Here is a 12,727-nt window from a genome sequence, read left to right as displayed (position 1 = left end):
AAGCGCCTATATATTCTCAGCCACCTGAGAGAAAGTTTCAAATAAATGTGCCTCACTGACAGAAGTCCTGCACAGAAACTCTATCCTGTCCCAGAGTTTCTCACTGCAAGCACTCCTTGGACCAGCACATCTGAGGCTCTGCCAGACACCCCAGTCCTCCCATCACAGAGCTACTTCTTTGTCTGCCAGAGCCTCTATTCCAGCTGTGTCAAAAATGCAAAATGGTTGAGCAACATATTTTGTGGTATTCTCCCCCATCTCTACTTGCTGTAGCACCATTTTGTGGTACTTGTACTTGATGTGAGTATTTCCATTTAATTCCACATTATCTTTTTTAATAGTATACATTATAGATATGTATGTGTGTATTTGATCGCTGCGGAAAGCAGTCAAAATGACCTCCATCTTAGCCAACTGTATGATAATGACCAAGATATTACACTGACAGGAGCTTTTCTGCATAATGAGAAGTTTTACTTTATTACTTTAAGTACTTTTTGTTGCTAATACTCCTGCACTTTTACTTTGCCGTAGTGCAATACAGTATTTCACATTGATGTACTCTTACTCCAGTAAATACTTCTTAGTTACAATAAATTAGCTATAAATAAATCATTTTCACAGTCAAATCTCAGAGCAAAGACATTGATGTCTGAGCTTGTTACAAATCAAATTCAGTCGGCAGAAGCAAAGTCTGAATTGATTTGGTTGTGGTGATGAATATCAAAGTCATCTTTCAATTGTCTTTAAGAACTATTTCGAAGAAAACAGTTGATATGTTGAGTTCATGTTGTCTAAGTGGAAACATTTAATTCATGCCAAATAACCCCGTCTAAGGTGTTGAGGTTGCCAGAATGACAAACATTCATTTGCTCCGTTAATTGGAGAAACCTAAGCCTCCCAGTGCTCGATATAACATCATAACACGAGGTACATGACAGGATTCTGCTCATGTCTGCGAGAGAGAAGAAACACACACTGCAACGTCTCACAGAGAAAAGTGCATTTATTTCATCACTTTTCTGGCAAGGGAAAGACACATAGCATGTTTTTAATTACTTTATTCCGTTACTTTCTGTTAAAACTACAACTTATTACTCCAAACACATAAAATCCCTGGATGACTCTGTGTAATTTACTGCAGCTAGTTAACATTACAAAAAGAGGTCCGCCCTGAGATTGTCAGCATACAACACATCATATGGGTCACGCATGTTTTATGAAGACTTGACCAGCGCAGAAAACTCTGAAAAAGAAGACGGACAGAAGACGTTTTTTTTTATTTGCTCTTTCACATTCACCAGGCAATCGTCACTTATTCATTTCATTAAAGCCCAACGACGACAAACACAAAACAGACTGAAGTGTTCAGCTCTGGCAGTGACACTTTGTATGAGGTCATTGTTGTAGCTGCACTCAAGCTGCCTAGCAACACAGTCAAAAACACCATCGGGATAAAAGAGTGACGACGGATAACAGAGTTTTTAAATTCAGTTTAGTTTTTTTACTATTGTGCTGATTGATTCTGCTCTTTTCTTATATGTATTTCAAATGGCTCACACTAGTATTTATCAAAGTGCTCAAAGTGAAAATTTGTAAAAGACAAAAAAGTAAAAAACTTTATTTTCACTCGTGCCGACAAATTTAAGATTAAAAATAAATGTCTATCACATCCTGCAGTACAGAAACAGAAGTGAGTACACACCTTCTGAGATATGTTTTGGAGTGACACATTATTTTTGCTCATGATGAATACACAACATGTATAATTCACAACGAGACACCTTTCCTGCAGTATCTGTTTTCGCTGATGAAGTGATGGTGTTGGTTTTCTTTTTGTTTCTATTTCTCTATTATTTCTTCAATTGTTTTTTATATTACTATTATTATCACAATTTAATTATCACTTGTTTTATATCATTCAACTTCATTTCCAGACACATGAGCCCATATAACCGTCTATTTATGCTGCATAACATATCACAGATTAAAATGTAAAGATAATGAACAATATGGTAGATGCAGGGTGAATCCTCGTATCTGATTGGCTATTTTTGCTCTCAGCATAAATATGAAAAATCACGTGATCACTCAGATTGCTCTCAAAGGTTACTCCTACACTTTATTGTGAGCAGTAATAAGTAGCTTGATAAATGTATGGTATTCTTCACTCTCAGCTTGAACTCATGGGATTCATGGAGTTAGTAAGAAATGCCGTGCTCCTCTTCCTCATGCCGTCTACTGTTACGTGCTCAGACCTTCTTACCTTCCCAGCCTATCTTCCCGTCTCCGTCCGCGTCGCCCTCTAGCAGGAAGCCTCTGGTCTCAGCTACGGTCAGGTGCCTCGCTCCTTTGGAGAAGTTCTGCAGGAACAGTCTGATGAACAGGGATGAAGCGCCACATTGAGAAGAAGAAAAAAAGACACCAAACACACGGGAACAGAATGTTATGAGACATTAAATGTGCTTAATTTGCGGAAAACTACCAACCGCCTGGTGAGATACATCAGCTCTACTTGTGAATTATAGATGGGACAGAATATATATTTTCTGTGTATAAAACTCAACTGTAACTCATCCTGTTCAATGAAGCCACTTTTGTCCTGGTCCAAAATCGTAAAGACCTTCTGAATCTCTGTCGGAGTTTTCTTGGATAGACCCACTGTCTTGAAAAACTCCTTCGTGCTAAAGGAATCCTTCGCTGAAAGTCAAACCACAGGTAAAACTCAATTAGACCCAAGCAGTTAAAATGATGATGTTACTTTGAGGTTTCAACAAACTACAGTGAACTGCAGAAACAAAGGCCTTACGTCCCGTGACAAAGAGCAAGACACGGGACATGCTCATCCTAATCTCCACGAGCATCTCCTCACCTTTACAAGCGTTAATAGCCGATGTGATGTCCGAGGCTGCGAGATAGTCGGTGATAGCCATGGCGGTGGAGACTCTGTTGTGGTGGATGTGGCAGCCTGGTGCAATATGTGACCACTGGCGAGCAGAAAGAAACTGCTGGTTACAAATGACTGGGTTTTCACCCCCACCTCCCCCCTACACCCAGTGTCAGAAACCACCAGTGTCCTTCTGTCCACTGTCATCTGCAGCTGACCACTTCAGCAAACAGTGTGTGTGCGTGTGTGTGTGTGTGTGTGTGTGTGTGTGTGTGTGTGTGTGTGTGTGTGTGTGTGTGTGAAAGGGAGGCTGAAAGACGGAGAATCTTGTCACTGCACAACTGTGCTTTCAAGAGAACTTTCTCGAGGGGTCAGAGGTCAATGTGGTAACATCTGTGTATACACAAGTCAGTGAGGTCATATTTGGTGCATCTGGGGGGTACCTGGCTGGCCTGCATTTCCTCGCTGCTCGCTGCCTGCTTGTGGACATCCCTGGCAGCGTTTCCACAGGCTGTAAACATCCTGTTATTATGGCCTCTGTCACTTTCAGGCTGCGCTCAATGGAGCTGTCTCCACTCACAGTCACCTTGTTCCCACATGCTACATTTAGCACACAAGCTCTCAAACGAGCAGGTGTTCATCTTAAGAAGATGCTAAACCTGCTACAGACATATCGTGACAGTCACGCTCACACACTGTGGATTCATTTGGGTAAAATAATATTAAAGTGCATAACAATTACCTATATGTACATTATTATTACATAACTTTTATCTAGGTTAAAAACTTACTTGATCAGGTTACACCATTAAGGAATGAAGTAAAGAGTGTGAATCAGACTAGAAAATATTCATAGCACCGTCCAATCGAAAGCAGTCAACCATGTGAACAGGAAGTCACAAGCTGCAGCAAACCTCCCAGAAATGACTGAAAACTGTGTTTTAGAGTTTGTATCGTTCATTTATTTAGATTATAATGAAGCTGTCGTTGGTGTGGAGCAACCAGATATATCATATGTTAGATGAAAACATTTTAATTACTGGTCTAATAAAGAGATTTCTTTTTAAAAGTATGAACTTTTCTATTCAATTTAAAGTTATTATCTGACTATCGGGGAGGTTTAAATGAAATTAAAACCTAAAATTACCTCATGGTGACCGCCTATTGTTGAGTCATGTTGCTGTGTGGGGCAGAGCCATATTTCTTTTATATTTTTCATTTTAACATTGAAACTGCAAACAAAAGACAGCAAACCCAAGTGGTATAGGTACATTTTTTGATTTGCAATAACGATGGAGTCTCTGGAAAACCACCTGCTGAGGAATTCCCACACTTGCAGATGGTTTGGCAGTTTGCAACTATTAAATATAGGAAATGGAGGGTGGTTGATTGGCAAAGTTATAAACTTTTGTTCTGGCAAAACACACGCCCTCCTCCCAGTATCTCTCCTCAGCACATTTGACCCCTTTTGTGTAACTGAAATGCACTCGTTGTGAATTTGTGTCGACCCTTCCTGCTTGCTAATGCCACCAGGATTTGAAAAGCAGTGTTTTCCTAAGTTTTAAACCCACATATGTCTTTACAGCTCCCATGTGTGAGGGGCTGCTGGAGCGCTGCAGCTGCTGCGTCAAACCGGCCGTAACAGGCAGCCCCGTTGGCTCAAGGCCTTGTTAGAGTGACGTGAGCCTGGTTTCCTCAGGATGGACTACAGTGAGGCCTGCAGCAACCAGAGGGGCAGAGGAACGACAAAAACATCCTCTGCTCGCCCTCACGTACCTGCCCCCCCTCAGCCTTGTCCCTTTCTACGCTCCAATACTTGTTTTCAGGAAGACCAGGCTTCCTGCGTGATGGAGCGTTGGATGAGAGGAGGAAGAGGGGGATGGGACAGAGAGGAAGAGACAGACACAGAGAGAGATGGATAGAGATGAGGGTGACGGTCCCGTGCATGTAGTGATGTGGTTTGTTGCATTGGCTGTAAGGAGTGTGAGAACCATGAACGGGGAAGACCACAGTCAAAATCTTGTGCCTTGTTAGACAACTTTTACTTTCTTTGTGTCTTGCACTTGAAGGGAGGTCTTGTCTTTTGCGAGCAAAGCGGGCAGGAAGCAACCTAATGCGCTTCTGTGCTTAATTTGAGGGAAAATAAATCCATTTAGTGTGCATATCGAAATCACGCAGGACCTGGAATTTTGTACTTTTACATGCCTGACATACAAACTGTCCTGTTTTATTCCATTTGTGTTGGGAAATAGTGAGCAATGGGACAATCCGCACACGGAAACCAGCAGAGGTAAGTATTACAAGAACAGAAGGTAGGTCGCAAATTTTACACAAATGAAAGAACTAGACAGTATTGAATACATTCTTGTTTTGCACTGAATTGGTTTGTACAAAGTCTGCCTATCTATAGAAACAAAGCTCATGTTATCATTGAGTGAGCTGGTAGACATTCAGTGTGTTGCCCAAGGACACTTTGACAGGATGTATCATGTATGAATTCACACATATTGACATATAAAGGAATTTATTATGTGGGATTTGGCTGGTTTTACCCCTGTAGCAACAGTCAACATTTTATCCTAAATTAACAAGTAGTCTATTATTATATCATGCATCATCTAGGTAAAAGCTACACTTGATTAATTACAAAGTTAGTTGAACAGCAGCAAATTGTTCACTGTAGAAAACAGCCTGTGGGTTTTATTTCTCACGCTATTCACCAGTATCTTTGCCCTTTTTGTCCTTCCCGTTCACCCCATCACACTTTAGGTGACTTTTGCAGATTGTGTTGCATCATTATAGCTCATGCCTTTACAACAGATGCAATGAACGCGGATCAAGTAGTTGAGGGGGTTGTCAAGTAATCAACTAACTAACTGTAGGTGTGGTTGTTTGAGCCCTGTCTCCTTCTGTCCATAAGTCAAAGTGAGCCTGACTAGACCAGCAACTTATGAAAGCTTCGCCACAGTCAGTAAGTGTGTGTTAACCCCATTAACCATTAAATCATTTTCACGAGTACTTTGAATATTTCTCAGTGAACCTTTTTATTTGATTGTGTCGTTGTGGTTGTTGATGTATATCCTGACAGGTTCAGTGACCTGTTCATAACCTTCACATATCTTTGCATTATGGGGAAAAAAAAAAAAATCTATTTTAATGAGACATTCATGAGAGAACGCATGATGTTTCCCTTGATGGTCACAGTGACCTCTGTGTGGAGAAATTCAATAATTAAGATATTTACAACTGCAGATTTCAAACGTCACTCTGTGTTTAATGCCTTCGGTAGAAGCAATTTCTCTTGTAAGCCCCCTTAATTCAGATGGATGATAATGTCATCAGGTTAAACATAATATCCTGCTGCATGCTGAACTAAATCTCTAAGTCCCCCTGCAACGACTGAAGCGTTTGACTTCTCAGACAGGGAGACTTGTTCATCCATACATGCGTCCCCGAGGAAAGTGGTTGCTCCTCCGTTTTCCTGGGCTCAGTTACGGCCTCTTCTATTTCTATCTACAGCTGTGTTGTGGGCATGCCAGTGACACTCTTAAATACAGCCAAGACGCCCCCCTCCAACACACATTCTAAGCTCCACCCTCGCTAACAGTTTATTCTCTCTCCTCTGTGTTGGCCTCAATCTTTCAATCTGTGTTGCTGTTGTCTGTGGCATTCAATGCGTCAGTGTCTGTTTGCATGTAACTCTCCTCACTGCTCTGTTTTGACATGAATCAATCAAGGCTGGATGTGTGAGAGTGTTGGCCTGTATATGCATTTATTTTGAGTATGTATACTGTCCCATGCATGTATCATGTGCATGTTGTTGCCTTTCAGTTGACGTCTGCTCCAGTATTTGGCTTTAATTAATTGACTGTTAAAATAAAAACGTAAAAAATAAATGTAAATCTAAAGTGGTCTTCACTTAATATGTAAAAATAACTCAAGTACTGTACAATATTTTGTGCTAAACTGCAAGTAAAAGTACAAGAGTAGTTTTTTGAGGAATGAATTTGATTGGCAGTTACTACCATGAAAAGGCCAATGGCAACGAAGCACTTAACCGTTTTAATAATCCAACAAGTCCCTATCCAATTCAGGTACGATCTGAAGCTTTCTCAGTCTTGAGGTAAATTTGGTCCAATGCAAGTTTGATTATCCTCCTGATTGGATAGTGTCTGATGACAACATCCCATTAATATTTTTATATATATATATATATATATATATATATATATATATATATATATACAAAAGAAGAAGAAGAAAAAAAACAGTTTGACTTTTTTGTGTCCTTGCCGGAGTTGACGATGAAGTGATCGAATCCAATCTCATATCTGTATGCTGATCATAAAGATACAGCTAGCAACCAGCTAGCTTAGCTTAGCACAGACTGCTAGCTTGGCTTTCTAGCCAAAGTGTAAAAACAACAACAATTTCTTGGCCAGGAGCAGTAACTTCCTGGTTGTCTTCCTGGTACTGGCCCATAAATAGTCTAGTAGCATACATAACACCCGCACCAGCTGTTTCCCTCTGTTTCCAGAATTAATGCGAAGCTACATTAGCCAGCTAGTAGCTTCATGTTTAGCGTACAGACGTGAGATCAGTATGAACCCTGCCAATAACAATATTTCCCTAAATGTCAAAGCTTTGCCAAGAAAAGACCTGCTTGTATGTTGCCGAGCTGGTGGGAGGCAGCAAGGATCTGGGTTTGTCCCGGTCTGTCACAGGCTGGAGGGAAGTTGATCCTCCTCTGCCTGGCAGATTAACTGCAAATATGAAATGCCTGTCAAATGCACAGAAGTGCAGCCATTTCTTACTTCTGCGTCCGGGCTGCTCTATTTCTCATCTGGTTGAGCTGTAGCTAAGGGACAATCCTGACTCATTACATTTTTGACTTAAATGTGGTCGCTGCTGTGCAACTGGATCAGGGCCCGACGAATACCAGCCAGCTTAGAATGCAAGCGATAGGATCTGCGTTCTGGGACAAGACAGGGTAACGAGGGTTGGTAGGTTTAGGCGGGGGGGAGATAGGGACTCCCTTGGGCATCTCTGAGGAGAGGAGTGGAGGTTGAGCTCTCAGCAAAGTGGTGTCAGGGAGAGAGAGGCATGGTCTTGATTTATAGCTGTGCTGGACACATGGATGTACGGGACACAGAAGCAATGACCTTCCCTGAAATGTATGCCCTCTAAACAACTTTTTCTCCATACGACAGGGGACAAGGGATCTACGAGCCCAAATAAGTCTCCATTTAAAAGTAAGGGTTTGACATGAAAGCCCGGTGTCCCGTTTCCTGTTCCTATAGTGTGAGGTAGTGTGATATACCCCCAGGCAGCACCTGATTCCCAAATAAAGATATGTATATTCCAATGTCACAGGCCTCTGTAAACCTCATCACATTTAAGATTAGCTGCTGAAACAGATCTGCTCTTATCTGCTCAGGATTGTGTGTGTGTGTCTGTAAATGAGAGCTCTGTCAACGAGCGCTCAAACTCAGCTCCTCCATAAACACTTTAAACCACTCGAGGAGCCCCACAGCTGTCCCGGCCCACTTGTGCTCAAGCATGTGTGCCTATGTGCGTGTGTGTGTGTGTGTGTGTGTGTGTGAGGTCAGAGGTTAGCAGTCCTGCCATTTCAAGCCAATTCCTCATCACTGGTGTGCGTGTGTCAACTTTATGTTATTGGTGAAATATCGCTTGGCCCTGCTTAGCTGCTACCTTAACTGCGGTTGATTACGGGGCGGGATGAGGTAAGTGTTTACATACATACACTCTTGCAGACATTGCTCAACCTTTCTAAAAGTGCAGAAGCAGAAATGGGCCCACATGAAGTGACAGACAGGCACAGGCCTTTCACCACTGCCACACTGATGCAATGGTTTCGTGTTAAAAGCGGTTCTCTTTCTGGCCATTCATTTGCTGCGTGTTCGGTATTAGGACTAGTGCGGCTGTGATTGGAGAATGGTAAAAGCAAAAAAAAGCAAAAGAAACAATTTTAAGTCTGATTATGGGGCATGTTTTTTTTTTAAAACATTACTATTGCTATGTCTTTATTTCTCCCAACAAGTTTCAGTTTGTGTGTGTGTGTGTGTGCTCCAGAAATCCTCAACCCGATACCCCACTTGGGAAAACTGCGACACTCTACTGCCTCCTCGTGGTAAAACACTGCAATGACATATGCTGTAGAAAAAGAGCTTTTTAATAACTGGAAAACAATATTTCTGATCTTACGTCATGTTGATAGATTAATAATATTTATAATAATTAATGAATACACGCAAACAGTGGAAAAAATAGAAAAAAAATCCATGCAAATGAGAGCTTTAGTGTGTGCACATTCATCGGTGACGTTCCTTAACTGAACGCAGTTTACACCAAGCAGAACTTAAATTCAGCGTGTTTCTTTACATTAGCATCACGGAGGGCACCTTTGCATATTAGCACTTTCATTTCGCTCTTCAGCAGGGTCTTGTTCCGCCGAGTCAGACACACTTTGTGTAAACAAGATATTTATTACTCCCTCCGTCATGAAATGTATTCTATATGGTGAATGATGAAATAAATGACTTCTCAGTAATCCATGGTCTCACAGCACCAGGAAATGAATAACGACACCAACACAGACCCACACCCTCCTCACTCACACAGCTCTCTCTCTCTCTCTCTCTCTCCCCTTCTGTCTCTCTACACCTTGTCATACAAACACCCCCCCCCCCCTCTCTTTACACTCACACACACCATTACACTTCTCCCAATATGGCAGTGCCCTTGGCAGCAGTGGTGCTAGTTCAGGGCAGGCAGAGCTCCCAGGTCTGGACTGAGGAAGAGCAGGTGTACTGCTGTCAACAGAGGCTCATAATTACTCTGCCAGGGATCTGAGATGGATTACACGTTTATGTCATCATATTAAAGACTCTGTCAGCAAACACGTTTAAGACCTTATAATCTCCTGCCTAAGAGAAATAAAAAGCATTGATAAATGTTTAAGGCACTGCTCACCACTATGCAGCACAACCAGTGCTGCTCTGCAACGAAAACCAAATGCAGAACTGGACCCCGGCTTCTGTCATTGAAGACATAAAGGCTGCAAAAAAGTGCTTACTCGAGAGGACATTACAATTTTATTACCTTAAACAAACATGTACACAACAAGTGACACGTTTACCACTCTGTATGCTGTTATTTTAGTGTCGCATTTCAACCAACCCCTCTCGACCCCTCTCCTCTGCAGCTGTAAGACCCTGCTGTGTCCAAATAAAGGCTGCAAACAGCACTACCGGCGTTCTGACTGGATGTTTCCCTTTTCCGTATTACCCATGGCGCTTTGCAGCGCCCCGTTCTATTGGTGGCGGACGGTGACTTCAGCTCCATGTGGGCCTCTTCAGGCCTCAAGCCTGGTGTATCCCGCGTGCTCAGAATAAGCCCAAAGATCTCCAATTACACTCCTCTCACGGATTGTTTGGTGTCACTCGCCGGCTGGATATGATGATTCTGCGCCTGCAGTGTAAAAGGATCGTTCCACAGTTCTGTTGGTGTTCACCCTGCCTGTTACGGCTCAATCGGAGCAGGGCGATATAGCGGGACCAAACCAATTAAGTAAAAATTCAAGCTGAGGTGTCACCTCGGTGCTTGGGCTTGTTCTCACTTTCCCTCTTTGGCAAAACATGCTACCTGCTGATGCCCCCGGTCAGGTTTCCCTGTATGCTGCAGGGAATTGTGGGATTGAGATACTGCTCTGTAGGCATGACGAGAGAGTTGGGCAGCTGAAACAGCGGGCTGGTTGTGAACCAAATTCGCCCCCCGCTTGATGGCTTTCAGCACACCTCTGGCTGAAAGAGCAAATACATCAGTGGCTAAATGCCATTGAGTGCTTTCTTCTGCTTAAATTAACCCACGGCAGATAATAACGTACAACTGTTCGGCTTCCTCAGCTTCCACCCGGTCAGTCAGAGGGCCTGAAACCAAAGAGGTGCCACTCATTCATCTGACATTTGGCTGCAGAAGTCGACGAGATATCGTATTATGAGCGACTCAGACTGCGCACATCAATCATTCCTCCAATGTGAAAATAGAATGTGCCGGAACAAGCTCACATTTTGTGCCAGTGAGAAAAAGCTTTCAGCTCCGGCGACTGTATCACGTCCTCACACGTACTGCAATGTCCAGTGAAAAAAAAAAAAAAAGAGTTGACTGCACTGAAACACTGTACTGTGAGCCGTCAGAGAGTGCACCTGCTGACCTGGTAGCCTTCCATGGCTGCAGGTTGCTGGGTGATGTGACGCCTCGGAGGACGACAGAACAGGGAAGTGACGGGAAGGAAGGGGGAGGGCGGCAGGAAGCGAAATGAGAGGGAAGGCAGGAAGGAGAAGAAGATAAATGCAATCACTCATTCTGAATGGAAACACCATCTGTCCGTCTCTGTGTCTCTTCTTGCTTCAGCACCCTTCTTTTCTCTGTCATTTCCCCTCTGTCGGGAAGCAGAGGTGGACTGAATGGTGACATTGTTGCCTCCTGGGAACAACATCCTGATGCTGTCTGGGTGGGAAAAGCAGAACTCCAGCATCAGTGATTTTGTTGCCAGGGGGAGGACCATACCAGCGGGGAACTTCCTAATAAATGATGTGGGCGCTTCGAGGTTCCATGATGATGAGGATCAACAGTACAGCTGAGCCACAGCAGCAGAAGTACAGGGGCCTGTACAGTAGCAGTAGGGATAATAACAGTAGTAGTGATGTAGCAGCATTAGCAGTTGAATATCTGTTTATATTAATAAAACCTTGTTATAGCTGCATCATTAACAGTAACACGAGCGGTTAAAAGTGTACATAGGGCTATGTATGTCATTACAATGTCATTATTTCATACTAATTGGCAATTTATATCTATCAGACAAATGTTTAAATCGTCATTACCTGGTAAGTTTTGTTTTTGGTGGGCAAAGCCTGAGAAACAAGCCTCAGTTGCAGTTCTCTTCTCTGCCTTTCTGCTGATAAAAACTGCCTGCTGTTCTGCTTTAAACCTCCAGAGGGAGCCAATGCTCACTGTTGCATCTGAGGAGAACATTCAGCAAAAACATCGACTAAGGGGAAAATAGTGAGGCCATGAATAATGTACTTCAATACAATGACAAATCAGAAAATGCACAGTTTCTACTGTTATGGAGTACGTACTGGAGTTTCAATTGTGTCATGGGACCATTTCACAATAAATTATAATTAGTTTATAGTAATCAGTTGTGACTTTTTGTGTGGAGCAGGTCCTGACAGAAACAGAGCTCCTTACACGACAACCTTGTGAAGCAAATATTATACAACAAACCAACAGAAAGCCTTCAACTAATTCTGAGTTCATAACCTGGAAACCATCAGATACGTCTGTTCTTAAATGAAATAGTACAACAGTTGCTCAATGTATGCATTGTAATATTATTAAGAAAAATGTAGAGCATCTCCTGTCCTGTGTCGCTGTGACATCCGCTCTGCTGCTGCTCTCATCCTTCAGGCAGGCAGTTGTGTTACATTAGACCAGATAACTTATCGATCCCCATCATGCACTCTGCTGCTGCAGAAAGGCCGGCAGCCTCCAGGGAGTGTGCTGTATATGTGAGCGCTTTGTCCTTTCATTGTCCTCATAGCCTTTCTCTTCCTCCTCATCACCTCCCTTCACTCTTCTTTCACCCCCACATACCACCCCCCCCTCATTCAGTCACCCTCTTTTCCATCCGATGCCTCCCTCCCCTCCTCTCTTTTCCTGTGCATCTCTCTCTCTCCTTTTCTCTCTCTGCCCATATGTTTAGCTTGTCTATTTCGGTGGCCCTGAATGAGGCGTCTGTGTGGGGCTCGCAGG

The 12,727-nt window shown here is 42.9% G+C and overlaps 1 protein-coding gene across 1 annotated transcript; it reads right to left on the bottom strand.

Annotated features, from left to right (window-relative positions):
• Positions 1 to 1,181: 1,181 nt before the first annotated feature.
• On the bottom strand, positions 1,182 to 2,933 carry LOC306712799 (parvalbumin, thymic-like; the record flags this gene model as incomplete). The annotated part of the gene is made up of 4 exons (XM_079182220.1): positions 1,182 to 1,246; positions 2,267 to 2,376; positions 2,568 to 2,700; positions 2,873 to 2,933. 4 exons carry the CDS (start codon positions 2,931 to 2,933, stop codon positions 1,218 to 1,220), a joined length of 333 nt encoding a protein of 110 aa, XP_079038346.1. The 3' UTR covers positions 1,182 to 1,217.
• Positions 2,934 to 12,727: the final 9,794 nt, after the last annotated feature.

Source organism: Pholis gunnellus (genome assembly GCF_910591455.1).
Source record: "Pholis gunnellus genome assembly, chromosome: 21".
Taxonomy (NCBI): Eukaryota; Metazoa; Chordata; class Actinopteri; order Perciformes; family Pholidae; genus Pholis; species Pholis gunnellus.
This window is presented reverse-complemented; position numbering and strand designations above follow the sequence as displayed.